The sequence below is a fragment of the Acomys minous genome (assembly GCF_964271855.1).
Source record: "Acomys minous genome assembly, chromosome: 13".
Classification (NCBI taxonomy): Eukaryota; Metazoa; Chordata; class Mammalia; order Rodentia; family Muridae; genus Acomys; species Acomys minous.
In genome coordinates, this window is record NC_140495.1 from 14012119 (window position 1) to 14039620 (window position 27502).

General features: G+C 46.4%; 1 protein-coding gene across 1 annotated transcript; it reads left to right on the top strand.

Annotated features, from left to right (window-relative positions):
• Positions 1–2637: 2637 nt before the first annotated feature.
• On the top strand, positions 2638–27502 carry FBXW12 (F-box and WD repeat domain containing 12). Its single transcript, XM_084755119.1, has 10 exons — positions 2638–2847; positions 3533–3570; positions 3774–3934; positions 5540–5658; positions 14468–14677; positions 17069–17227; positions 18403–18613; positions 21017–21195; positions 21690–21814; positions 27352–27502. The coding sequence occupies exons 1-10, from the start codon at positions 2758–2760 to the stop codon at positions 27452–27454; spliced, it is 1395 nt and encodes a 464-aa protein (XP_084611245.1). The 5' UTR covers positions 2638–2757; the 3' UTR covers positions 27455–27502.

The window sequence follows — 27502 nt, forward strand, 5'->3', positions numbered from 1 at the left end:
CATACACACAATTAAAAAAATAAAGATGTAAGCTCCAAAAGAGGAGCTTATCTTGGTTTACTCGGATGAGCTCTGAATACAATTGGGAGGTGACCTAATAAGAAAGACATCCTAGCCAGGTGGTGGTGGCACACACCTTTAATCCTAGCACTTGGGAGGCAGAAGCAGGCAGATCTCTGAGTTCAAGGCCAGCCTGGTCTACATGGTGAGACTAGGTCAGCCAGAGTTATGACATAGTGAGGCCCTCTCTCAGAAACAAAACAACAACAACAACAACACAAAACAAAACAAAAAACCAGAAAAGAACGTGCACCTGGATAAGAATTCAATCGCTGCCAGGGACAGAGAATGGCATACAGACTCTTCAGGTCCAGGGGTGCCAGGACTGCTGCCATGAGCTGGCAGAGAGAGACAAGGAGTGGATTGTCTCCTCATGCCCCTGGATAGAGCAGGGCCCTGCCAATTTTAAACAAGCAGTGTCTAAACCCAGGAGGGAATGTGCTTTTCCCACAGACCCCTCACTTATACTTATTTGTTATATTTTTGGTTGTGAGCCTAGCCTTTATGAGCTGAGCTGTCTCTCCAGCCCTATACTGACTTGTTGATGGGCCTCAGGAAGCTAGTTCAGCCCACACTGCATGGTCAGGGCATTTGAAAGGTTTTTCACCTCATCTTTCTACTAGTCACCTGATGGTCACTTAGACAGATAGCACTTTTGAATCACTGTTTGTTTGTTTTTTTTTTTTCCTGAGACATGGTTTCTCTGTGTAGCCTTGGCTGACCTGGACTCATTCTGTAGACCAGGCTGGCCTCGAACTCACAGTGATCCGACTGCCTCTGCCTCCCAATAAGGGGATTAAAAGTGTGCACCACCACAGAACTGGTTTCAATATAGCCAGAAGAGAGATCTATTTGAGGGGCTGGAGAGATGGCTCATTGGTTAAAAGTACTGGCTGCTTTTCCAGAGGACCTGGGTTCAATTTTCAGTACCTACATGGTTGCTCACAACTGTCTGTAATCTCAGTACCAGGAAATCCAACACCCTCTTCTGGCTTCTGCAGGCAGGAGGATTTTGTGTTTGAGGCCAGCCTAACCTAACCTACCCAGTGAATTGTAGACTAGCCTGGACCTTAGGATGCTAGCTATCCTGCCTCAAACACTCTCTCTCTCTCTCTCTCTCTCTCTCTCTCTCTCTCTCTCTCTCTCTCTCTCTCTCTCACACACACACACACACACACACACCTTAAGCAATTATACATTGTAAAAATCAAAATTTCCACATGGATGGGAAATGTCCATTGTTAAAGGGTCTGGGGTAGCCATGCCTCATGCCTGATATAAGGAATAATGCAATAGCTTTGCATTTGAACATCTAAATGTGTCGCTCAGAGAAAGAGGCCGGGACCACCCACTGCCTCAATAACCATGCAAACAAAATTCAAAGCCAGGCATGGTGGCACACACTTTTCATCCCAGCACTTGGGAGGCGGAGGCAGACAGATCTCTGAGCTTGAGACCTTGTCTATCAAGTTATAGGCTGGTCAGTCAGGCCTAGAGAGTGAGACCTATCTCAAAATAAGACATAAGAGAAAAAGAAGAAACGAAGAGAAGAAAAATCAAGAAAACTAGAACAAGGATGTGTCTGGGCTCTCTCAGGCCCTGGCCTGTGGCCTGTAGACCTTCTTTAGGCTTCTTTAGCTTGGCTGGGCACTTCACGTTCTAACCTCCAGCTGACTCAGTGGTGGCAAAGTCAGTGGTGGGATCTGCAGTCCTCAAAACTGTTTTCAGTCTGAATCAGCAGAAAGCATAGTTTAAAAAGTGCGTCCACATGTGCATATATATGTGTGTGTGTGCACATGTATATATATATATGCATATATTCATTGTATATGTGTGTGCTCTCTAATTTAGTGCTGGATTCCATGAGTTTTTGTCTTAAAGGATAAAGGAGCACAGTTCCAGAGGGTCCAGATGCAAGCGCTATCCTGTGGGTGCACAGGAGAATGTAATTTTGGAACAAAAATGCCTTTTGATTTCTGATTTGTAATATATGCTGGAATAAAACCAGCTTGAGGCTTTTGCTCTTCCTCCCCACCTCCCTCCCTGAGACAGGATTTCCCTGTGTAGCCCTGGCTGTCCTAGACTCACTTTGTAGATCAGGCTGGCCTCGAATTCATAGCAATCTACCTGCCTCTGCCTCGCAAGTGCTGGGATTAAAGGCATGCTCCATCACACCAGGCTCATTCTTTAGCCTAGGCTAACCTGGAGTTCATATGCAGTACATGTGTAAGTGCTTATATGCATGAGTGTGTGTGTGTGTGTGTGTGTGTGCGTGTGTGCGCTCGCCTGTTGATCTAACTCAGTTCTCAAAACTTCCTACACTAGTAATTTGGGGCAACCTAATGGCTTCCAGCTGAACCTGATGAAAACGAGTGTGCCACTTGGTATTTTCTAGAGAGTTCTGACAAGTGCACCAGCAATCAGGGTTGCCCCAGGGGTTGTTGAGTTCATCTATGTGATGAACAGTGCACTGTGGAGTGAATTAGGTGTGAGTGCCCTCAGCTGAGTGTATGGAGCCCCGAGATAGGGGGCGGGGGCGGGCTGAGTCTACACACCTGCAGCACGCTCCGTCCAATCAAAGCCTGATGAGCTGCATTTGGCGAGGCCGCTAAATGCCGTCGCCATCTTTGGCCAACCCTTTAAAATCGGAGGATGGGGAGGTGAAAGAGGAGCGAACGTGGACTTAGGTCCCTTAAGATGGCGCTCAACCTGCCTGATGTGCCGCTGGTAAAAGTCTTCTCCTACCTGGATGTCTATAGCTTGCTGCAGGCTGCCCAAGTGAGCAAGGTAACGACGCTGCACCTTTCGCCGCTGTCTGATCGACCAGCTTCCTGCCTCGACTTCTCCACTCTGTGCATTTCCTGCATAAGGCCCCTTCGGCCTTTTGCTCTCAGTCATGGAGTCTTGGCTACCGCAGCATCACACTCACACAGCCTCCCTTCATTCCTTGCACACCGTATTCGGACCTGTCTGTTCAGCTCTGACACCTTAGTGTTTGGGGGAGGGGGGAGGGGAGCTCAGGTGCTTCTCTTGAGCAGCGGGAAGGACAGCCTACTAAGAGTAGCAAAGTGCTGCACCGAGGTCTTCACTCTGAAGACCTCAAATCTTGTTAAATGAGCCGGGAGTGGTGGTGCACGCCTGTACCTGGGGGGAGGAAGCGAGAAGATGCAAGAATTTGGGTCCAAATTCAACCACATGAATTTAGAGCCAGCCCAGGCTACTGGAGACCCTATCTCAGAACACTGCCAACAGCAACAGCAAAAGTCTGTCCTGCGGAAGGCACAAGCTGCTATGTGGGACTCTGCTGCTGCTGCTGCTGCTGTGTGTGGGTTCCTGGAGACTGGCCCCCCTCCTGGGCCTGGAGAGCTGGGATTGGGTTTGAGTAACCTGTGCAGGCCCAGGACAGACCAAGTGAGGGCAAAGGGGAGGCTTGCTGACTTAAGGATTTTTTGTTTTCTTTTCTGTCCTGTAGACCTGGAATATACTTGCAAACAGTGACAGCCTGTGGAGGTAAGGAAAGCGGCAGGGTAGGGGGGGAAGGGAAGAGAGGAGGCAGGAGGGGGAAGAAGAGGCCCCTCTCCCATTTTGCACCTGGACCTCTGGTGCATGAGGAAAGTGAGTGAATACAAGGTTCGCGCCCAGTAATGTAATGGCGGCTCTAAGGTAAGCTGCCTGGAGAGTCGACCTGACAGGACGGCAACTGTGCATTGCAGGGACGTGTGTCTAAAGAGATGGTACTGCTCTGACGTCACCCTAGAGTTCCTGGGCGCACAGACGTGGAAGCAGTTCTACTTTTCCCGAACCAGGCAAGAACGCGCCAAGTCCCGGGCAAAGCCAGAAGACTTCATCTACAGAGAGATTCCTGGAGACTTTGGTATGGGCGTGGGTACCCTAGAAGAGGAGGCGCCCACTAGGTTTTTCCCCCATTTCATGCAGTCAGCCAGGGGTGGTGGCGCACACTTTTAATCCCAGCACTCCAGGGAGGCAGAAGCAGACGGGTTGCTGTGAGTTCAAGGTCTACAAAGTGAGTCCAGGACAGTAAAGGCAGTCCTGCATTTAATTTAGAGGAAGTGAGTTTCAGTTTGCTGCGCTGATGCTCTGGCCAGCCTAGCCATGTGTTCTCCTCCTGTGCTGTGCTGAGTGGGAGGCCCAGCAGGATTTGATCAACAGTATAAACCCAGCCCTGTCACTCCCTCTCCCCAAAGGCTTCCAACCCTTCCCAGAATATAGAGAAAACGTAATGGGGAAATTACTAAATTGCATTGGCTTTACTATTTATCTTTCCTAAAAACCCCCATGGGGCAATTTTCTGGTGGAGAGGTACTTTTTAAATGTTTTACATTACTTTTTTTTGTTTGTTTGTTTTTTTGTTTTTTGAGACAGGGTCTCTCTGTGTTAGCCTTAGCCGTCCTGGACTCACTTTGTTAGACCAGGCTGGCCTCGAACTCACAGCCATCCACCGGCCTCTGCCTCCCGAGTGCTGGGATTAAAGGCGTGCGTCACCACGTCCAGCTCTTTTTTTAAAAAAGATTTATTTATTATGTAAACAGTATGCATCAGATCACGTTACAAATGGTTGTGAGCCACCATGTGGTTACTGGGAATTGAACTCATGACCTCTGGAAGAGTAATCCGTGACTTTAACTGCTGAACCATCTCTCCAGCCCATTAATACTATTCTTAGCGTGTTTATGTGTAATGTATGTACATGACACAACATATGTGTGTCAGAAGCCAACTTGGTGGAATCCATTCTCCTGATGGGAAAAAGCCTTAACTACTTTTGTTTGTTTGAGACAAGGCCTCACTGTATAGCTATGGCTGGCCTGGAACTTGATACATAGACCAGGCCAGTATCAAACTCAGGATCTGCCGCTTGCTTTTGCTGGGACTGGAATGTCACCACCCTGGCTTTTTTTTTTTTTTCTTCTCTCACTTTTTGTTTCTTTTTGTTTTGTTTTTTGATACAGGGTTTCTCTGTGTAACAGCTCTGGCTGTCCTGGAACTAGCTCTGTAGTCCAGGCTGGCCTCGAACTCCTAGAGATCTGCCTCCCAAGTGCCGGGATTAAAGCCATGCGGTGGTGGCGCACACCCTTTTTTTTTTTTTTTTTTAAAGACAGGGTCTTAGTACCACAGGCTGATCTCAGTCTCCCCTTGTAGCAAAGTTCTGGTCCTTCAGCCTCCAAATGAGTGCCTCCAGGCCTCCAGTTCATAGGATTCTAGGAACAGAACCTAGCACTCTGCCCAGGAATTGCAGCCCCAAACCCCAGTACCCATGTGTATCTATAGAAACAGATTAAAGAGTAAAGGCACCTGACCAGATGGCCAGCCGGCAGCTTGTTTGGCTGTTTTCATCCTTTCCGCAGCTGATGCCCAGGCCTTCCTTGCAAAGGCAGAGGGAAGTGAAAACATAACCTCTTTCGGTTTGAGCCTCCCTTCAACTATCTAGTTTCCAAATATTGTTGGGGTTTCCTTGCAGGATTTAAGGGGAATGCGAGTTACCTCTCAGGGAGCGGCTTAACAAAAACAGGAAAAGGAAAGTCGGTTGTCTGTGTGGTGACCTCCACGACCAGGCTTACCACCTGGGATCTTAAAGAGGTGAGTCGGCCTGGTGAGTTGCAAAAGTCACCTAGACATGAATTCTGACGTCATCTTTTGGTGGTTGTTGATAATGAGGCAAGGTTTCCCTGTGAGGTCCTGACTGTCTGGACTCCCTATGAAGATCACCTGCCTCCGCCTCCCAAGAGCTTGGGTTTAAGGTGCTATCTGTCACCATTCTCTTCCTCCTCTTTTTTTTTTTTTTTTAAAATGAGACAGGGTTTCTCTGTGTAGCCTTGGCTGTCCTGGACTTGCTTTGTAGACCAGGCTGGCCTCGAACTCAAAGTGATTCACCTGCCTCTGCCTCCCGATTACAGGCGTGTGCCACTATGTCCGGCCCTATTTTTTTTTTTTTTACTTATTTTATGAGTGTTTGCCCTGTATATATGTATGTGCACCACATATGTACCTAGTGCCTGACACAAGAGTGTCAGATCCCTAAAAACTGTAATCTCTGGGCACTAGGCATCCAGTGCAGGTCCTCTGCTAAACCATCTCCAGCACCTGTCAGTGTTTATAAAGTTTTCATCGTAGAGATCTTTCACATAACAGGTTAGGTTTACTCTCAGGAATTTAATTAATTAATTAATTAATTTTTATGGTTGTTTGAGACTGGGTTTCTGTGTGTAGAGGAATCTTTTTTTTTAAGATTTATTAATTTTATTTTGTGTGTGCGTGTGCCTGTGTGAGTTTACAGTTGGTGCCAGCTGGTAGAGGCTGGGGACTGAGATGCTGTGGAGCCTCTGGGAAGGCAACTGGCCTCCTCTGCAAGAGTAGTAACTGCTCTTACTGTTTTTTGTTGTTGCGGGTTTTGTTTGTTTGGTTTTTGGTTTTTTGAGTCAGGATTTCTCTGTTTAGCCTTGGCTGTCCTGGGCTTGCTTTGTAGACCAGGCTGGCCTTGAACTGCCTACCTCTGCCTCCCAGGTGCTAGAGTTAAAGGCATATGCCACCGCCACCCAGCTTGGCATATTATTTATTTTATTTTTTTAGAGGTTTTAAAATTTATATTAAAAAAAAAGATTTATTATATATACAGTGCTCTGCCTGCATGTACACCTGCAGACCAGAAGAGGGCATCAGATCACATTATAGATGGTTGTAAGCCACCATGTGGTTGCTGGGAATTGAACTCAGGACTTCTGGAAGAGCAGTCAGTACCCTTAACCTCTGAGCCATCTCTCCAGGCCCTTATTTTTATTTTTATTTTTTATTTTTTGGTTTTTCAGGACAGGGTCTTTCCGTGTAGCCTTGACTGTCCTGGACTTGCTTTGTAGACCAGGCTGGCCTCGAACTAAGAGTGATCTGCCTGCCTCTGCCTCCCGAGTGCGGGGATTAAAGGTGTGCGCCACCACTCCCATTAAGTTGTTTTTTTTTATAGTGTTCTGCCTATGTGTACACCTGCATGCTAGAAGAGGGCACCAGATCTCATTACAGATGGCTGTGAGCCACCATGTGCTTGCTGAGAATTGGACTGAGGACTTCTGGAAGTCCTGTGCTCCTAATCTCCCCAGCCCCGTATATTCTTTTTTAAAGTCTTTTTTTTTTATTTTGAAATTATATGGAGGTGGGAGTAGATGCACATGAGTGCAGGTGCCTGTAGAGGCCATAAAGGGGCGTCAGATGCCCTAGATCTGGAGTTACAGGTGCTTGTAACCACTCCAGGGTCTGGGCACTGAACTAGAGTCTTTTGCAAGAATAGTATACTCTCTAGTCACTGAGCTCTCTCTCCAACCTCTCGTTGTGTTTTTTTTTTCTTGGTTTTTCAAGACAGGGTTTCTTTGTGTAGCCTTGGCCTTCCTGGACTCACTTTGTAGACCACGCTGGCCTCGAACTCAGAGATCCACCTGCCTCTGCCTCCTGAGTGCTGGGATTACAGGCGTGCACCACCATGCCCAGCTCCCCAGTGTTTTCTTGCATTCAGTTTGCTGGTCCCAGTTAGGGCTACACACAGAGAAACCCTGTCTCAAACCCCCTCACCCCTACCCCTGCCCAATAAAGGGCTTTATCTGGTTTTTGGTATCAAGGTAATAACAGCTTCATGGAAAGAATAAGGTAAATTGGGCATGATGGCACACGCTTTTAATCCCAGCACTTGGAAGGCAGAGACAGGCGGGTCTCTGAGTTTGAGGCCAGCCTGGTCTACAAAGTGAGTCCAGGACAGCCAAACCTAAACAGAAAACCCTATCTCAGAAAAAGAAAAAGAAAAAAGAGTAATTTCCCTTCCTTCCTTTTCTGACGACATGGAGTAGTTTGGGAAGCATTGGTATTAATTTTTCTTTTTTTCCTTTTTCTTTCTTTCTTTTTTTTTTTTAAGATTTATTTATTTATTTATTTCATATATATGACTGATTGATACCTGGAGGCCAGAGAGGGCACCAAATCTCATTATAGAGAGTTGTGAGCCACCATGTGGTTGCTGGGAATTGAACTCAGGACCTCTGGAAGAGCAGGTGGTTCTCTTAATCTCTGAGCCATCTCTCCAGCCCTCTTTTGGTTTTCAAGACAGGCTTTCTCTGCATAACAGCCCTGGCTGACCTGAACTCAACTTTGTAGACCAGGCTGGCCTCAAACTCAAGAGATCTGTCTGCCTCTGCCTCCTGAGTGCTGGGACTTAAAGCATGCACCACAGTGCCCAGCTGGTGTTAATTTTTCTTTGAAGGCTTGTTAAATTCAGCAGGGACACCTTGGGGTGATGGTTGTATACCTTCAGTTCTAGTACTGGGAAGCAGAGGCAGGCAGATCTGAGTTCAAGGACAGCTTGGTCTACAGAGTGAATTCTAGCACAGTCAGGGCTAAACATATAGAAACCCTATCTTTAAAAAACCAAAGGCAAAAAACCCACAAAATCACCAGGAATTGATCTGGCCCTGGATATTTTTTGTGATGCTTTTGTTTAACTTTCCCTTTTTGCATGTATATGTGTGTGGTATGCATACATTTATACATGCCTGTCTGTTCATGTCTTGATTTAATTTTGGTAAAATGTATCCATTTTTATTTTCCAACTTATTGGAAAATAATTATTTTTCAGGTATATTTTAATAAGTTTCTGAATTTTGCTGATATCTGTCATAGTGAGTCCCTTCTGTAATTTTATTAATTTAGGCTATTTACTTGGTTCTTTCTTAAATTTTATTTTTATTTAATTTCTAAGCCATCTCTTTATTATACATGTATTTTATGTGTATGTGTACATGCATGAGCACACACTTATGTGCCTGCAATATCATGACATGTATGTAAAGGTCAGAGGACAACTTGTGGGAGTCAGTTTCCGCCTCCCGCCAAGTGGGTGTCAGGGATCAGACTCAGGCCAATTGAACTTAGATTATCAGTTTTGGCGGCGCGTGCCTTTACCTACTGAGCCATTTCACTGGCCCCTTTGCCCAGATCTTAGTGATTTATTGACGTTGGTGTTGGTGTGTTTTTATTTTCCAGGTATATATTGTTAGGTTATTTATTTGAGATTTTTCTGAAAAATTTTTTCTGTAGCCCTGGTTGGTCTGGAACTCACAGAAATCCACCTGCCCCTACCCCTGCCTCTACCTCATGATTTCTGATTTCTCTGGTGCGCTCCAATTTCTTTTCTTGTTTATTGATTCTTCATGAGTTTGACATCATGCACCCCAGTCTTGCTCATCTCCCTGTCCCCTCGTATTTACCCATTACCCTCACAAATAAAAAACACATACGCAAAAGCATAAACATCTCAGCATAGAATCTGTAGTATGTCAGTGTGTTCCACAGGGTGTCTGCACATCTTCACTTGGCAAAAGTTCACTACAATGAGTCACTGGTCTAGTTCCAGATCAGGACTGGATCCTCACCAGGACTCTTCCTGGTTGTCCTGTTGTTGACCTTCACCATGAAGACCCTACAGCTTCGGAACCGCAGGATTCCAACTGTTTCCAGATGGTACAGGTTTTAGAGTGCGCCAGCTCAGAGCCCTGAATCTGGGCTGGTCATCTTGGTTCTTCTCTATGCCTCCAGCACAACTGCAGCTAGGCTACCCAATGCTGCCAGCTCCCCTGCTCTCACACCCAGGAGTCTGTTTCACCCACATCCACACCCCCAGAGCTAGCTTCACTGTGCTGCCTTGTCAGAGCACTCCACTGTCTGGAGTGCTACAGCCAGTGATGGGCAGGGCCAGCTCTCCTGACGAGAGTCGGGGAGGGCATCACGCCCGTGCCACCTAGACGCAGACCTAGAGTGGCCATTTCTCCTGCACACTCACCCTCGAGGGTAGCTCACCTCTCTACTAGGGCCAGCTCTTACTGTGCTACCTAGGGGAAATATAGAGCTTTTCTGAGTGTTAAAGCTAGGAGAGGGATAGGGACAGCACTCTCAATCTCTCTGATTTCTTAGCGTCTGTAAATTTCCCTTAAGATATGTAAGCTTCTCTTCTTAGAGTGGCTTTCCTTGTGTCTCATGGTGTGTTGCGGTTTTGTCTTCATTCAATTCTACTGTTATGGGTTCAGGAATAGCCACATGCTGACCACTGGACACCAGACTCAGATTGATGGAAATTTATCTGAACACTGAACAAAAACTGACCAGTTAGGGACTTAATCTGGGCTCGAGAGCCACACTATGGCACTAGTCTGCTTTTAAGACATGCTTTTAATAAGAAAAACCAAACTAGGTAACCAGGTGGGAAGGGAGGGGAGAGGACAGCATTACATCATTTTAACCAGTTAAAGCATTTCCAGGTACGTTGTATCTAGAAAGCTAGACAAAGCATTTTAAGCTGATTGGCTAGGACATAGGCTTGGGGACTTTCCAGTTCTTCACTGGTCTTAACTCTATTTTTTTTTTTAAACTTTATTTTATTTATACAGTGTTCTGCCTGCAGGCCAGAGGAGGGCACCAGATCTCATTATAGATAGTTTTGAGCTGCCATGTGGTTAACTGGGAATTGAACTCAGGGCCTTTGGAAGAGCAGACGGTGCTCTTAACCTCTGAGCCATCTCTCCAGCCCCCCTAATTTTTTAAAGATTGATTTATTTATGTATACAGTGCTCTGCTTGAATGTACACTTGCAGGCCAGAAGAGGGCGCCAGATCTCATTATAGATAGTTATGAGCCACCATGTGGTTACTGGGAATTGAACTCAGGACCTCTGGAGGAGCAGTCAATGCCCTTAACCTTTGAGCCATCTCTCCAGCCCTCAGTCTTAACTCGAATAGAACATACATTTATCTTTAACGCAAGCAGAATGTGCATTTATCATCAGGTGTTTTATTCTAAGCAGCAAGTGAGCTGTCCTCGTCTCAGGCTCATGGGGCCTGAGGACTTGAACTTAATTTCAGCTTATGATCAAAATGGAGTGTCGGAGGAAAAATAGCTTCAGCAGGTGTTAATAGAGGAGCTACGGTTATGCTAAGAACGGAAGCAGGTTTCAGTGAGGGACTATAGAGGTTAAGCAAGTTAAGCAGGTTACAACACTAGGAAAGTTTTGTCCCTTTTGATTTCTTTTGTTTTTTGGTTTTTTGAAACAGGGTTTCTCTGTGTATCTTGGCTGTCCCTGAACTCCCTTTGTAGACTAGGCTGGCCTCGAACTCACAGCAATCCACCTGCCTCTGCCTCACGAGTGCTGAAATTAAAGGTGTGCGCCACCACCTCCACCCACTTGGTTTTTTTTTTTTGAGACAGGGTTTCTCTGTGTAGCCCTGGCTGTCCTGAAACTCACTCTGTAGACCAAGCTGGCCTTGAACTCAGAGATCCTCCTGAGTGCTGGTTTAAAGGTGTGCGCCACCACTGCCCAGTCCCTTCCTTTTGAATTTTGTTTGTTGTTGTAGTTTTGTTTTTTGTTTTTTGAGACAAGACTTCTCTATGTAGCCTTGGCTATCCTGGTCTCCATTTGTAGACCGGGCTGGCCTCAGACTCATAACAATTCACCTGCCTCTGTCTAAGTGCTTGGATTAAAGGCTTGTGCCACCAGGCTCGGCTCTAGCTCATTTTCTTAATAAGAATGAAGTGACCTTTATCTTTTCTGGCTAGTTCCAGATTGAGGTCTATTTTGTCAGATATTAAAACAGCTGTTTGTTTCCTAGGTCCATTTGATTGGAATTCCATTTTTTCATCATTTTACCCTCAGGTCGTCTGTCTTTTTTTTTTTTTTTTTTTGAGACAGGGTCTTTCTGTGTAGCCGTGGCGGTCGTCTGTCTCTTATGGTGAGGTACATCTTGGGAGACATTTTGCTAAGGGCTCAGTTTTGTTGTCTACTCTTGAGCTATTAAGTGTTTTGTTTTGTTTTGTTTTTTCATCCTCTTGAGTCAATTTTAGTAGGTTTTTGTTGTTGCATTTTGTTTTTGTTTCTCGAGACAGGGTCTCTCTGTGTAGCCTTGGCTGTTCTGGGCTTGATTTGTAGACCAAGCTGCCTTGGAACTCACATCTATACACCTGCCTCTGCCTCCCAAGTGCTGGGATTAAAGGTGTGTGCTACCATGCCCGACTGTTATTTTTTCTTTGTTTTTCAAGATGGGCTTTCTCTGTGTAGCTTTGGCTGTTGTGGAACTTGCTCTGTAGATCAGGTGGCCTCAAATTCATAGAGGTCCTCTGCCTCCCAAGTGCTGGGATTAAAGGCATGTGCCACCACGCCTGGCTTTTAGTAGGTTTAATTAAAGAAATGTGACCATTTTTTCGGAATTTATGAGACCACCTTGGTACTTACACACTGGTTTGCCAGCAGCGTATAATAATCTGTGGCTTGATCAACGTAGGGAACATGGTGATAAACACGTCAACATGTTGCCTTTTACTTACTATGTATACAGTATTCTCCCTGCATGTGTGCCTGCAGGCCAGAAGAGGGCACCAGATCTCATTGCAGATGGTTGTGGTTGTGGACATTTGAACTCAGGACCTCTGGAAGAGTAGACCGTGCTCTTTAACCACTGAGCCATCTCTCCAGCCCCAGGTTGCCTTTCAAAGGAATCAAAGTGGGAGCTACATTTTAGTGAAATGTGTTGACTAAAAAGGGAGATTACGTTTAGGGGGAAGGAGAGGTTATTTATAGTTTCCATGCAAATGGAATTAAGGCTTAGAAATGGTTATATTGATCATTGCCTATAATTTACTAAATTCACATTAATATTTATGCTTTTGGCTTTTTGTTGTTGTTGGTTTGTGTGTGTGTGTGTGTGTGTGTGTGTGTGTGTGTGTGTGTGTGTGTGTGTGTGTGTGTACGTGTTTTAAACTAAAGAAAATCCTGGTAGAGAACCTATTTTCTTAGCAATGTATAAGAATTAATGATACAATAATAGGTTTTGCAATTGATTCTTGTGAATAGGTTTTGTTTCATGTGTTATAAAACTTAATACTGTGCTGGGCATGATGGCGCACACCTTTAATCCCAGCACTCAGGAGGCAGAGGCAGGCAGATCACTGAGTTCGAGGCCAGCCTGGTCTACAAAGTGACTCCAGGATAGCCTAAGGCTACACAGAGAAACCCTGTCTTGAAAAATAAAAGCAAAGAAACCTTAATACTGCCAGAACTCTGGTAGCCCAGGCCTTTAACCTAAGAACTCAGGAAGCAGAGGCAGGTGGATTTCTGTAAGTTTGAAGCCAGCCTTTTTAACATACTGAGTTGTAGGACAGCTAGGGCTATAGAGAGACCCTGTCTCAGAAAACCAAAAATAGCTGGGTGCCATGGTGCACACCTGTAACCCCAGCACTCAGGGATGCAGGAGCAAGCAGATCTGAGTTTGAGGCCAGCCTGGTTTATAGAGCAAGTTCCAGGACAGCCAAGGCTACACAGAGAAGCCCAGTCTCGAAAAAAAAGCAAAAACAAAAAATAATGTGGTGATAGGAACGTGCTGCCTGTTGGCACTGTTTGTTTCAAGGCAGGGTTCTCCGTGTAGCCTTGGCTGTCCTGGACTCGCTTAGTAGACCAGGCTGACTTTGAACTCACAGTGATCCACCTGCCTCAAGTGTTGGGACTACAGGCGTGGGCCACTATGCCCAGTTTGTTGGCACTGTTGCTATTGAAAGACTAACTTGATTTGAGCACCGGGCCAGTGAGCGATCTTCACAGACTTTTGTGAGAATCGGGTTTCTCCTTCCACCATGTGGCTCCTGGGGATTGAATTCATGTCATCAGATCTGGTAGCAAGTACCCTCAGCTTCTGAGTCATCTCACCAGCCATGGTCCTTATGCTCCCCTGCCACAAATAATCTAGACCTGTTTTTCTTTTCTTTTTCTTTCTTTGTTTTTATTTATTTATTTTCTTTTTATTTATTTTTATTTTTATTTTTTTGGTTTTTTGAGACAAGTGTGTAGCCTTGACTGTCCTGGACTCAACTTTGTAGACCAGGCTGGCCTCGAACTCACAGTGATCCGCCTGCCTCTGCCTCCCGATTGCTGGGATTAAAGGTGTGCGCCACCACACCGGCTCGCTCGCTCTTTTTAAAAACATAGTCTTGTATCGTAGCCCTAACTGGCCTGTAGCTTGACAATGTAGACCAGACTGGCCTCAAACTTGCAGCAACTTTCCCACGTCTGCCTTCCTGGCCTGGGATTATAGGCAATACTCTCCCATGAGTAGGGAGAGATGCTTAGAATTTTCATATCCTAGGCCCAGTGCGGTGGCGCACACCTGTAATCCCAGCACTCGGGAGGCAGAGGCAGGCAGATCCCTGTGAGTTCGAGGCCAGCCTGGTCTATAAAGTGAGTCTAGGACAGCCAGGGTTACTCAGAGAAACCCTTTCTTGAAAAAAGTTCTGGTCTGGAAGAGGCTCCCAAATGAGGTTGGTGGTGAAAGCAGTGCAATTAGAGGTCCTCGGACATAATGGTGCTCTTGTGCCCTAGGGTGTTATGCTCTGGATAAGCCCAGTGCAGCCCACCTGCATCTCACAGATGACCACCCTCCCTGAGATGCACCTTGCGATCACTGTGGACGTGGAAGCAACCATCAAACTCTGGAACTGTTCTGACAGGGATGCACAGGCCACCAACTACATGGCCAATTGCTGTCAGACACTGAATGCGGTCATTACAAACGATGGCCCAATTGTCTTGGTAAGTGACCCCCAAATCTAGAATAGGCACACCACACAAAAAACCACTTCCTAATTTGAGGTTCCACAACCTTCACATCTCAATTTGCCATCTAGGAGTCATCTCTGTAACCCTGAGAGTTGGTCACAGTCTACCAACAAATGATGGGCATAAAAATGCCCATTCCAGCCGCCTTTAATGGTGGTGGCACACGCCTTTAATCCCAGCACTCGGGAAGCAGAGGCAGGTGGATTGCTGTGAGTTTGAGGCCACCTGCTCTACAAAACAAGTCCAGGAGAGCCAAGCCTACACAGAGAAACCCTGTCTTGAAAAAAAAAATGCCCATTCCTTGGCCCTTAATCTACCTCATGTACACTTCCTAAGCCATTCTTTTAAAAATAACAAAGGGGTGGTGGTGGCGGCGGCGGCGGCGGCGGCGGCGGCGGCGGCGCACGCCTTTAATCCGAGCCCCAACACTTGGGAAGCAGGGGCAGGTGGATCTCTCTCTCTTCAGACCAGCCTGGTTTACAAAGTGAGTTCCAGGACAGCCAGGGCTAAAACATAAAAACTCTGTCTCAAAAACAAAACCACAACATTTCCTGGGGCCCGGAGAGAGATGGCTCGGTAGGTAGGAGTTTGCTGTGCGAACATGAAGATCTGAGTTCAAATCCCTGACACTCACATAAAAAGTGACAGGTGGCTAAAAGTGCCCTGTAACCTCAGTGGTGGTGGGGATGGAAGCAAAAGGGTCATTGGAGCTAGCTAGCTCCAGTTCAATAAGAGACTACCTCAGGGGCTGGAGAGATGGCTCAGTGGCCAAGAGCAGTGACTGCTCTTCCTAAGGTCCTGAGTTCAATTCCCAGCAACCACATGGTGGCTCACAACCACATATAATGGGGTCTGATGCCCTCTTCTGACCTGTTGCAGGTGTACATGCAGATAGAGCACTCATATACATTTTTTTAAAAAAAAGACTGTCTTACAGGATGAGGAGAAAGGTCTTTCTCTGGTTTCCGTGTATGCACAGGTATGCATATACACACACATATATAATCCCCATACACAGAATTTTTCTGAATGATTTCACGTCTTCTCTTCTTTCAAATGTTTATTATTGCTAGTCCATGAATTTTGGGCAGAGACAGTAGACAGAAAAATTAATTTTATCAGACACTGAGAAAAAAAATGTTGGTGTTCTATTGAGTCCTTGGGGAGAGTGTTTTAGGGCCTAGAAAATGCCACACCCCCCGAGTGTTTTTTAGACAGTCTTATGATGTAGCCCTGGCTGGCCTAGAACGCACAGTGTATATCAGTCTAACTCAGATCTGCACGCCTCTGCCTCCTGAGTGTTGGGATTAATGGCATATGCTCTCATGCCCTGTAAAACTCTTTTAAAAAATTCCTGCATGGTGGCACAGGCCTTTAATCCCAGGACTCTGGAAGCAGAGGCAGGCGGATCACTGTGAGTTCAAGGCCAGCCTGGTCTACAAAGCGAGTCCAGGGCAGCCAAGGCTACACAGAGAGACCCTGTCTCAACAAAAATAAAAATGAAATTCCTGCTGGGTGTGGTGGCTCACACCTCTAATCCCAACACTTGGGAGGCAGAAGCAGGCAGATCTGTGAATTTGAGGCCAGCCTGATCTACAAAGTGAGTCCAGGGCAGTCAAGGCTACACAGAGAAACCCTGTCTGGAAACCCCCCCTCACAAAAAAATTCCTGCAGGGCATGGTGGCATATGCCTTAAATTCCAGCACTCAGGAGGCAGAGCAGGCGGATTTCTTGAGTTTGAGGCCAGCCTGATCCACAAAGTGAGTCCAGGGCAGTCAAGGCTACACAGAGAAACCCTGTCTGGAAACCCCCCCTCACAAAAAAATTCCTGCAGGGCATGGTGGCATATGCCTTAAATTCCAGCACTCAGGAGGCAGAGCAGGCGGATTTCTTGAGTTTGAGGCCAACCTGGTCTATAGAACAAGTTCCAGGACAGCCAGAGCTATACAGAGAAACTTGTCTAAAAAAAAAAACAAACAAAAACCAAGAGAAAAATCGTTTTGTGCGTGGGTATTTTGCCTGCATGTGTCTATGCACCAATGCATGCTTAGTACTCTTTGGAGACCAGAGGCCAGAGGCAGCTGTTGGAGTCCCTGGGACTAGAGTTATAGACAGGTCTGGGTGACCTGCCCTGTGGGCACTACATTCTCCCTGCCTCATTTCTCTGACACTCTTACCCACCGAGCTGCCTCTCCAGGTCTACACAGGTTTATTACATGGGATCACCATAGCCACTCTGTTAGGCAGGCTGGTCAGAGCTTTGGATCTGTTACTCAAGAAAAAGTGGTGCATCTCAGAGCTGACAATCAACGCTTCAAGCTTGAGGTTTTCCCTACTGACACGGTGCCGGTGCTCTGATTTCAGGCGGCTGATAGTACGGGTCTACTCTACACATTTAGGATTCCTGACTTGCACCTTCTTTCCAAAATCCGTGTGTTCCAATTCCCTATTAATGAACTCCATTGCTCTCCTCAGAAGAAATGGGTTTTTCTGAATAAGAAACATCCACATGTTTTGCCAAAGGTAGGTTCGTTCTAGCAACTTCCAAATATAAAGGTGGGGGAATGTGGGAAGGTCCAGCCCTCGGGGAGATCTGAGCGGAAGGCTCTTTCACAAATAAAAGCCGTTCCTATGGTCAGAAAATAAGAGTTCTTGGCAGCAGTCACAGTCCTTGTCACAATGACAAATGTCTATCAGTGAAAAGTGTCTTTGAAACCTGGGTCAGGCAAAGGACAAAGGCAGGTCAAATAAGGGTCCCTGGAGACCATTGAGCTCACAGCAATCTTTCTGTCACTGGATGCTGCCTCCACCTCCCCTCTGAATCCACCACTAGTGCTGGCTTTCAGGCACATGCCACTGTACCCAGCACTCTGTATGTTTCCTTCCCTCTTAACTCCTGCTCTCTGGCGCTGGCTCATAGTGCTGGGAGGCAGGTGGTCAGCTCAGAGGCCATGTACTTCCTCAGGGCCCATGGTTATTTAGTTTTGTATGTCACTGCCCTCTCAGAGCCAGCCTGGGTTACAGTAAGACAGTTTCTTTTTTTTTTTTTTTAGTTTTTATTTTTCTTTTTTTTTCCTTAATTTATTCTTGTTACATCTCAATGTTTATCCCATCCCTTGTATCCTCCCATTCTTCCCTCCCTCCCATTTTCCCCTTATTCCCCTCCCCTATGACTATTCCTGAGGGGGATTACCAACCCCTGTATATGCTCATAGGGTATCAAGTCAGGTTACCTGCTGACCTTCCTCAAGAATGGATAAAGAAACTGTGGTACATATACACTATGGAATACTACTCAGCTATTAAAAACAAGGAATTCCCGAAATTTGTGGATAAATGGATTGAGCTAGTAAGACAGTTTCAATGCCTCCTTATTTAAACAAAATTCCGAATAGCTCTGGGCTAGTCTCTTCAAGGGGAAAATCTATTCAGTCCATTGTGGTAGGGTGAGTGAGCCACCCCCTTGATCTGGGTCAGGGACCCCATTCTGTTTCTGAGTAAACAGGAAGGAGAGGAACACAGCCTGTTGGTTACTCACTTCCTGAGTGAAGGTGATGACTGCTCAGCCCCTCCGTGGTGAAGAGCGGAGGCAGCCGCCACACCAGGGTTTCTTCCTAAAGCCTCATGTCTGGAGCTGCTCACCTCAGGCTGCTGGAGAGTTCATCTCCGTCGCTTACACTGTGTGACACTCTGTGCAGGTGTTTCTCATGAGGAGCTTAATGAGGCCATCAAGATACCCCGACCCCGTGGGTGCCATTCTCTCCTTTGTGTTATGCCAAAGCGCCGTCTGGACCCCGACAAGGGAAGACAGGCTGATCCTGATGAGCCGGAGAGGCCCTTCCCGAACTGCGAAGTTTGTCACGTTTGATATGGAACTGGGGAAGACGGAGGACAAAGTAATTGTTAAAGGTAAGTCTTGCCAGCCAGGCAGTGGTGGCTCACGCCTTTAGTCCCAGCACTCTGTAGACCAGGCCTGCCTCTGCCTCCTAAGAGTCCAGGACAGTCAAGGCTGAAGAAAAAAAAAAAAAGGTAAGGTAAGCCTTAGCACCTTAGAAATTTCTCAAGCCAGACATGATAACACATGCCCAAGATCAGGAGACTGAGTAGCTGTCTCAAAAAAAAAAAAAAAATGGGGCTGGAGAGAAGGCTCAGCAGTTAAGAACCCTGTTTGCTCTTCCAGAGGTCCTGAGTTCAATTCCCAGCAACCACATGGTGGCTCATAACCATCTATAATGAGATCTGATGCCCCCTTCTGGCATGTAGGTGCATGTACAGAGAAAAAAGAAAAGATGGGGGCTTGTAAGATGACTCAGTATATGCATGCATTCTCACACACACACACACACACACACACACACACACACACACACACAGATAAAATTTTTTAAAAAATTTAAAAGGCCAAGCATGGTAGTATACACTTTAATCCCAGCATTCAAGAGGAGAGGTAGGCAGATCTCTTCTGGGTTCCGAGTTTAGCCTGGTCTATGTAGTGATACCAGGTTAGCCAGGAATGCATAGTGAGACCTTGTCTCAAAACAAACAACCTCCAAATGACAAACAATAAAGAACTATATTTTCATGGGGCTGGCAAAATGGATTAGAGCAACATTTTTTGTCTTTTTTTTTTTTTTTTTTTTTTTTTTTTGTCAAGACAGGGTTTCTCTGTGTAGCCCTGGTTGTCCTAGACTCACTTGGTAGACCAGGCTGTCCTCAAACTCACAGAGATCCTCACGCCTCTAACTCCCTGAGTGCTGGGATCGCAGGTGCGCGCCACCGTGCCCAGTGCTGGGATCGCAGGTGCGCGCCACCGTGCCCAGTGCTGGGATCGCAGGTGCGCGCCACCGTGCCCAGTGCTGGGATCGCAGGTGCGCGCCACCGTGCCCAGTGCTGGGATCGCAGGTGCGCGCCACCGTGCCCAGTGCTGGGATCGCAGGTGCGCGCCACCATGCCCAGTGCTGGGATCGCAGGTGCGCGCCACCGTGCCCAGTGCTGGGATCGCAGGTGCGCGCCACCGTGCCCAGTGCTGGGATCGCAGGTGCGCGCCACCGTGCCCAGTGCTGGGATCGCAGGTGCGCGCCACCGTGCCCAGTGCTGGGATCGCAGGTGCGCGCCACCGTGCCCAGTGCTGGGATCGCAGGTACGTGCCACCGTGCCCAGTGCTGGGATTGCAGGTACGTGCCACCGTGCCCGGTGGCGCAGTGGTTTTCTACCTACAGGTTGTGACCCCTTGGCAAACCTCTATCTCCAAAAATACATTATGATTCATAACAATAGCAAAATTACAGCTATGAAGTAATTCTATGGTGGGGGGGGTCACCATAACATGAGGAACTGTATAAAGGGTCACAGCATTATGAACGTTAATAACAACTGGCTTAGAGAACAGGGACACTTAACTGGCAACCTAGTTCAATTCCTGGGGTCCTACACGGTGGAAGGAGAGAACCAAGTCCCTGAAGTTGTCCCAACCCCCACATGTGTGCTAGTGGCATGAATACCTACACAAACACAATCATGTAAAAACTAATTTTTTTTCAGTTTTTCGAGACAGGGTTTCTCTGTGTAGCCTTGGCTATATCCTGGACTTGCTTTGTAGACCAGGCTGGCCTTGAACTCATGGAGATCCGCCTGCCTCTGCCTCCCTAGTGCTGGGATTAAAGGCGTGCTCTACCAGTGCCTGGCATAAAAACATTTTTAAAAAGAAGCCCTGATTTCTCTTTCTCACAAGCTCTCGTATTAAGCTATATAAGTGCATGTTTTGGGGTTTTGTTTTGTTTTTTTTTTAAGTCTTTCAAGACAAGGTTTCTTTGTATAGCTATCGCTGACCCGGAACTTGTTCTGTAGCCCAGGCTGGCCTCAAACTCGGAGATCCATCAGACTCTGCTGGGATTAAAGACACGCATCTCCATATGATAATGCAGGTCTTTGTAGAGGGAGCAGACTCCTTAGCCAGATGAGAACGTGTGCCTGTTTGGTGGTCACCCTGCTCTACCCTGCTCTCTTGGGCGGACACCTTTCCATTTCCATCACCTGTTTAGAGACCGGGTTGTAATGTCCTTCGCCAGATACAGGTGCCTTTCCAATGCTTGAGCTGCTATTGTGTGTGTCCACTGTCCTGTGTCCTAGCCTGCCTTTCCATGGCCAAGCACACGGATCTGTCAGACCTATGCCCTGTCTTCATTGTCTCTATCAGACTAGAGTTGTGGAGGCAGGGGGCGTGCTTTTCACTAAGTGTTAAGGATTTTGCTCTGACTTATACATGATTTGCAAAATTGCCTACATGTGTTGTACATGTTTTCTACGGAACAGCAACCGAGGTGGCGAGCTTCGAGTTGCGAGGCCACGTGAGCCCGCTGGAATGCATGGGAGTCGGTGATAATAACCTGATTGTGTTTTCAAGTGGGTCATGTCTCTTCGTCTTCAACATGGACGGCATGCAGATGCAGTCATTCCAGAGCCAAAAGCAAGAGATCCTGGAGTTACGAGTGGTATGTTTTGGATGTTTCCCCTCCAGTGGGTGTTATTTTTTTAATAGGTTTTCAGTTTTTAAAAAGATTTATTTATTTATACAGTATTATACCTCATGTGTGCCTGCAACCAAAAGAGGGCACCAGACCCCACTATAGATGGTTGTGAGCCACCATGTGGTTGCTGGGAACGGAACTCAGGCCCTCTGGAAGAACAGACAGTGCTCTTATCCTCTGAGCCATCTCTCCAGCCCCGATTTACATTTTTTAACTTAGTACTGTTGGAGGTGTATACGTGTGCATTTGCACCTGGGCGAGCACTCGCAGAGACCAGAGGACAACTCTCTGGAACTAGTGCTCTGCTTCCAGCTTTCTGTGGGTGGTGGGCTGCTAGAGCTCAGAGCGCCAGGCTTGCGCAGCTGGGCCTCTACCTGATGGACCATCTCAATGGCCCTCTTCCTGTATTTTGATCTGCCCTCGACTCCTGTCCGCTCACATCTGGATGTCCTTTGAAGGATCCCCTCCATGTCATCGTCACATTTGTTGATGGCTCTTTGGAGGTCTTTGCATGGGAGGACAGACGTCCCTTACTCAAGAGCTGTTATACTCTGCGACACAGGAAACGTATGGGACAACAAAAGTAAGCTCTGTTTTGTGACTTAAACTTTACCTTCATTTAGAAAAATGTCTGCATAGCGTGCATTTTTAAAAGAAAAATGAACTTTCTTGAAAAAGATGATTACATTTATGATCTTCAGCATCACATAAAACAGGCATTGTAGCCAGGTGTGTTGGCGCACGCCTTTAATCCCAGCACTCTGGAGGCAGAGGCAGGTGGATCTCTGTGAGTTCGAGGCCAGCCTGGTCTATAAAGCAAGTCCAGGACAGCCAAGGCTACACAGAGAAACCCTGTCTTGAAAAGAAAAAAAAGGCAGGAAGTAGAGGCAGGAGAATCTAGGAGTTCAAGATCATCTTCAGCTACCCTAGGGAGTTTGGGGGGCCATCGCCAATCTGTCACAAACAAAAAGAAAATGACAGTTGGCTAGACATAACACACACCTTTTAATCCCAGCACTCGGGAGGCAGAGGCAGATGGAGACGGTTGTGTCTCTTGTCAGTTTGAGGCTAGCCTGCTCTACATAGCAAATCCCAGGACAGCCAGGGTTACGTATAATAATTTTGTCTTAGGAAGGAAGGAAGGAAAAAGAATTGCTAGTTCATCAGACCTCCGCACATACCGTTCTGTCAGCAGTTTCACTCCCACAGTAGAAGTGGGGAGACTGTGCCCTTATAGCTTATTGTTAATGGCAAGACGGAGTCTCTTTTGTGTTCAGTACCCACCTGGGTTGCTGCATCAGTGAGCTGTCCTTACCTTCATTTGGCTAATTTTCTCCTTGAGTTTCACTTGCCTTGATCCAAATTCAAATCCGTGAGCAAGGCACGGTGTGGTCCAGGCTCAGATCCCAGCACCCACGGGCACTGAGCAAGTGTTAACGACAAGATTCAGGCCACCCGATCTCCAAAAGAAGAGGGAAAAAATGCTTGAGTTTTTCGGGTTTGTTTGTTTGTTTTTTTGCTTTTTTCAAGACTGTTGGAATTGAAAGTGTTTGCCATCACCGCTTAGCCTGGAGTCCATTTGCAACAAGAGTCAAAAGCACATGACAATTTACCAATATAATTTATATTACATGTTTGACCTAAAGATATTTCCTTCTGCTGGGCAGTGGTGGTGAATGCCTTTAATCTGAGCACTCAGGAGGCAGAGGCAGGTGGATCTCTGAGTTCGAGGCCAGCCTGGTCTACAGAGTGAGTTCTAGGACAGCCAGACTACACGGAGAAACCCTGTCTCAAAAAAATTAAAAAATTAAAAAATTTATTTTTTTCTCCCTCTGAACATGGTGGCAGACACCTATAATTTCCAGCATGCAGGAAACTAAGGCAGAAGGATTATCTCAAGTTTGAGGCTAGCCTATGCTACTTTCAAATTCAATGCTAACCTGGGCTTATATATAGTGAAACCTTATCTTAGAAAAATTCTTCTCCCCTATGTTGGTTTCTCTTCATTATCTTGGTTTTTTGTTTTGTTTTTCTTCCTCTACTATGCTACAGAGAGGCTTTTCAGCTTGATTTACCTGTACTTGTGAGGTCCTAGCCAAGAACACCTGCCCAGACCTGAGTGATAGGTTTAATGGAATGAGCTAATGGCGAGACAAAGTTATACATAAATAAATGCAGGCTTATTGGGAGCATCAGGTGAGGGGAGGGAGAAAGGCATATGCTGGCAGAGAGAGAGAGAGAAGAGAGCAAGTAACGGAGAGAGGAGAGAGGGGTTAGAGAGGAGGAAAGGGGTTAACCAAAATGTCTGGATTATGTAGTGAAGACTCTCGGGGAGAGGGGAACCCCCCACCCCCACCCTGGGTTAAGGAATCAGAAGAGGACAGGGTATGCCAGCCATGCCCTGCAGCAGGGTAGGAACCTAACATCCCAGCCTTCTGTTGATCATAAACGGATAAAGGGCAAAGAAATTGACTTTGGATGCTTCCTGCTGGCATTGGGGCATTGATACTGGGGTAGAGGGGAAAAGCTGGAATGTTGGACCAGTCCGGGAAGAGCAGGCTGTTCTATTTGCTCTCCAGGATCTGTGAGACCGTCTGCGGCTAGGAAACTATAAGCCCACCTGGGGCAGCCTGTGCGGTTTAGGCTGGAGCACCTGCATTCTGGATGCAGATCTTGAGGGAGCACCTGGCAGGATGCTGGATCATGTATACATATAGGGGCAGAGTATACATTTGAGACTTATAGGCCCGTGGTCTTGGTAGCTGGAGGCAGGTGGGTCCCAGAACCAGGGGAAAGAGGAGTAGATCCCACCCTCAGCCAAGCAGGCTGTGGTACTTAATCTGGAGTCCACTTGTCCTGTGAGAAGTGTATTCCCTGAAGCTTACAAAAATCTTTTTGAGTTTACAGACAAAATTTAAATGTTAGCATCATCTCCAACCTTCATAACTTGCATTTACCAACCTTAAAACACCTTCTTAGACCCTCAAACACTTTCTCAGAACCTCAGACCTTACATAGACGGTACAGTTTTATGAGAAGGCAGCGGAAGCCTTGGATTCTGCTGTTAAATTGCCCTTCACAACACATCAGAGACTTGAGAAGGATAAATTACTGCAGGAAGCACAGTCCAAGCTGTCTATCCATTATTAATATGAAAGAGGCTTACCCATTATCCAGGCAGACTTCCCATTAGCTTTCGGCTGCCAGACCCAAGTTTCCTGTGAAGGAGGAACTTGGGAGACTGACCGACCTCATTTTGTCCAGGCAGAACGGGACAAGCAACCCTCCATGTGTCATGTTTATCCACAGTTTAGACAGGGCCGTAGCAAAGGAAGAGCTGAGGTGAGGCAGCCTTGCCCAGTGTCACAATCCAGATAGACATCTGCCATTGTACCCAAATCTTCCTGGAAGCCTTGGGGTCAGCATTAGAACAACACCCAGTGCTACCCATCTTCCCAGCCTTTGCTGAATCCCAGCATTGAAGTAGTGTCCCAAATCACTCTGGGATCGGACAGTTTTGAGTAGGGGTAACCTACGGCCAGACCTAACACTGAGGCATGGAGCTTTTTCTCTAGATTCTCTTGTAGTCATTTCCAGTCTCAGGTCTAATCTTGTCCTTAATGTGCTGTAAATTGATTATTGAATTATTGAGTAGAGGGCGGGATAAGACTGTGGTGGCTACACAACCTTCCTGACATTTATTGGAGAGACTATTCCTTTTCCTTAAAAAAAAAAAATCAATTAACCATAAATGTGTAGAGTTTTTTTTCCCTAGGTGCTGATGTATCTGTTTTATAGCAGTACCATTCGGCTTTGATCACAGTAGCTCTGTATGATTTTTTTTTTCAAGACAGGGTTTCTCTGTGGAGCCTTGGCTGTCCTGGACTCGCTTTGTAGACCAGGCTGGCCCGGAACTCACAGCGATCTGCCTACCTCTGCCTCTCATGTGTTGGGATTAAAGACGTGCGCCACCATACCTAGTCAGTTTTGTTGTTTTGCTCAAGAAGGCCCTAGCTATGTAAAGTGTGTGCATGCATGCATGTCTGTTGTTTTGAGACCTCTTGTATAGCCCAGGCTGGCTTCAAACTTGCTATGTAGTCAAGGTAAGCCTAAAACTTTATGTAGCCAAGGCTTGCCTGATCTTCCTGCCTTTCACTTCACTCTTTTAGTTGGTATTAGCTTCTTCAGGATTTAAAAAGGACTCAGCTGTGTCCTTCTGGCTTCTATGATGTGCCGAGAGATCTCCTGTCATTGGAGTCTGTCATTCTAGAGATCAGGTGTAATGTCCCTCTGGATTCAAGTTAGCGTTTTTTTTAAATCTGTTTTTAGTATTTTGGTGATGGTGTATCTAGTGTGACTGTCTGGAGTTTAATGTGTTTGGGCTTTAAGCTTTTGACTCGGTAGATTTACCAGTTTGGGGACGGTATTTTGTCTTTCTTGAGCTGGGGGAGTGAATTCAGGGTCTTGCACATGTAAAGTGTGAGCTCTGATAAGGAACTGTACTCCAGACTTCATGGAGTTCTGCTGTGTTCTCAATATGCCCGTGGAGAAAAATAGGGGTGCCATTTTTACCACCTCAGTGCAAAGATGACAGGTTGGCTAGAGTATGCGGGGCCGGGGACCGGAAGCTGTGCCCAGGGCAGGCCTGACACTTGTGAGTTCCTCAGTGCCCCTCATTAGTGAAGAACAGCGTGACCGGCAGGTCCGTGCCCCACCGTCTCCTTACCACCTAGTGGGAAGGGATGCACTGCTGCTTTTACTATGTTCACTTTGAATAGACTAAGTATGACCGCGAGAGCAGAATTCATCTTTAAATTTATGAATTAATTTTTGTTTGTTTTGAGACAAGGTCTCTCTCACTATGTAGCTTAGACTAACCTCAAGTGCTGTCAATTCTCTGGCCTCAGTCTCCTAAGCTGAAGTGGCTTATGGGTATTCTGCATCATGCCCGGGCCCCTTTCGTCGTTACTTAAGCTAGATAATCTATCAAAAAATTTGAGAATTGGAAATTGTGGCAGAGGTCTGTCAGAAGGCTGAGATTGGCACCCATACTGTGAACGATAGCCTACCTTTGCCAATGTGTGCAGTTATTCAAAAATGACCAGAGATGGCTCAGGACTAAGGCAAGTGCCACAAAGCTGGACAATGAATTAGTCTCTGGAGCTGAGTGCCACAGGCTGTGCTCTGACCCCTTGCTGTAGGCAGTTTTGCTTATTAATGTTTACTACTAATCCATAGATGATTATTACTGTGCTTCTTATTTAACCACTACCATATCAATAAAAGACGCAAACATCTGTTAGATTTTTAATGCGCCTCTACAGTGGAGCCGGGCAGAAACTACTCCTTTAAGCTATCTTTATCTTCCAGTCCACAGCCCATGCCAGTTGCTCTAATAATTCCTAGCTGGGCTACTTCCCATCCAATAACCCATAATATTTGTACATGTTTCTCATCTGAGCGTCCTCTCTCCCTTACCAGTCCTCAGAGGAAACACCTTTTAGCCACGTGGTTCTTTTGCTAACGGTCTCTACTTTCTTCTCTTTCTGCCTCTTGTTTCTCTTTCCTGTGCTCCAAGCCCCAGAACCTTACCTCCACCCACCTCACGGCTGCTTGCCCCGGGTGTGCCTGCAACTTTATTTAGCCCGTCTGGGGTAATTTTGAGGCAAGGTTACAAAGTATCATTTTGGGTAGGTGAGTGTCTGCTCATAAAAGACAGCAAGCAGACTTCAGGGAGCAAATTAATTAACATTAGAATACATAGCAGCAGACCAACCCCCAAAACCCCCCCCCCGCCACCCACATACACACATATACACACACTCATTCAGAGACGCACACTCATACACACTCTCAGTCACTCACAAACACATGTGTGCGCACATAAACATGACAAATAAGCCAGCACTCGGGAGGCAGAGACAGGCAGATCGCTGTGAGTTGGAGGCCTGGTCTACAGAGTCCAGGGCAGCCAAGATAACACAGAGAAACCATGTCTCAAAAACTGTTTAAAAGTTTTAAATTTAGGACTATAAGTAAAGGACCATTATCAGTTAATAAAACCTCACTCCCATTTGTGTATTGAGATTTTTTTTTGTTTTTTGTTTTTCCCTTTGGCAGCCAGGTTACCCGAACACTATGTGATGACGTCAGCATAACGCGTGTGATGTCAAAAGATTTTGGCTGCTGTCTTCTGATTGCATATATATTGAAAACTAATTGAATGGGTTGTGTGCCCTCTTCCTCAACTATAATAAAGCTCTATTTGCAA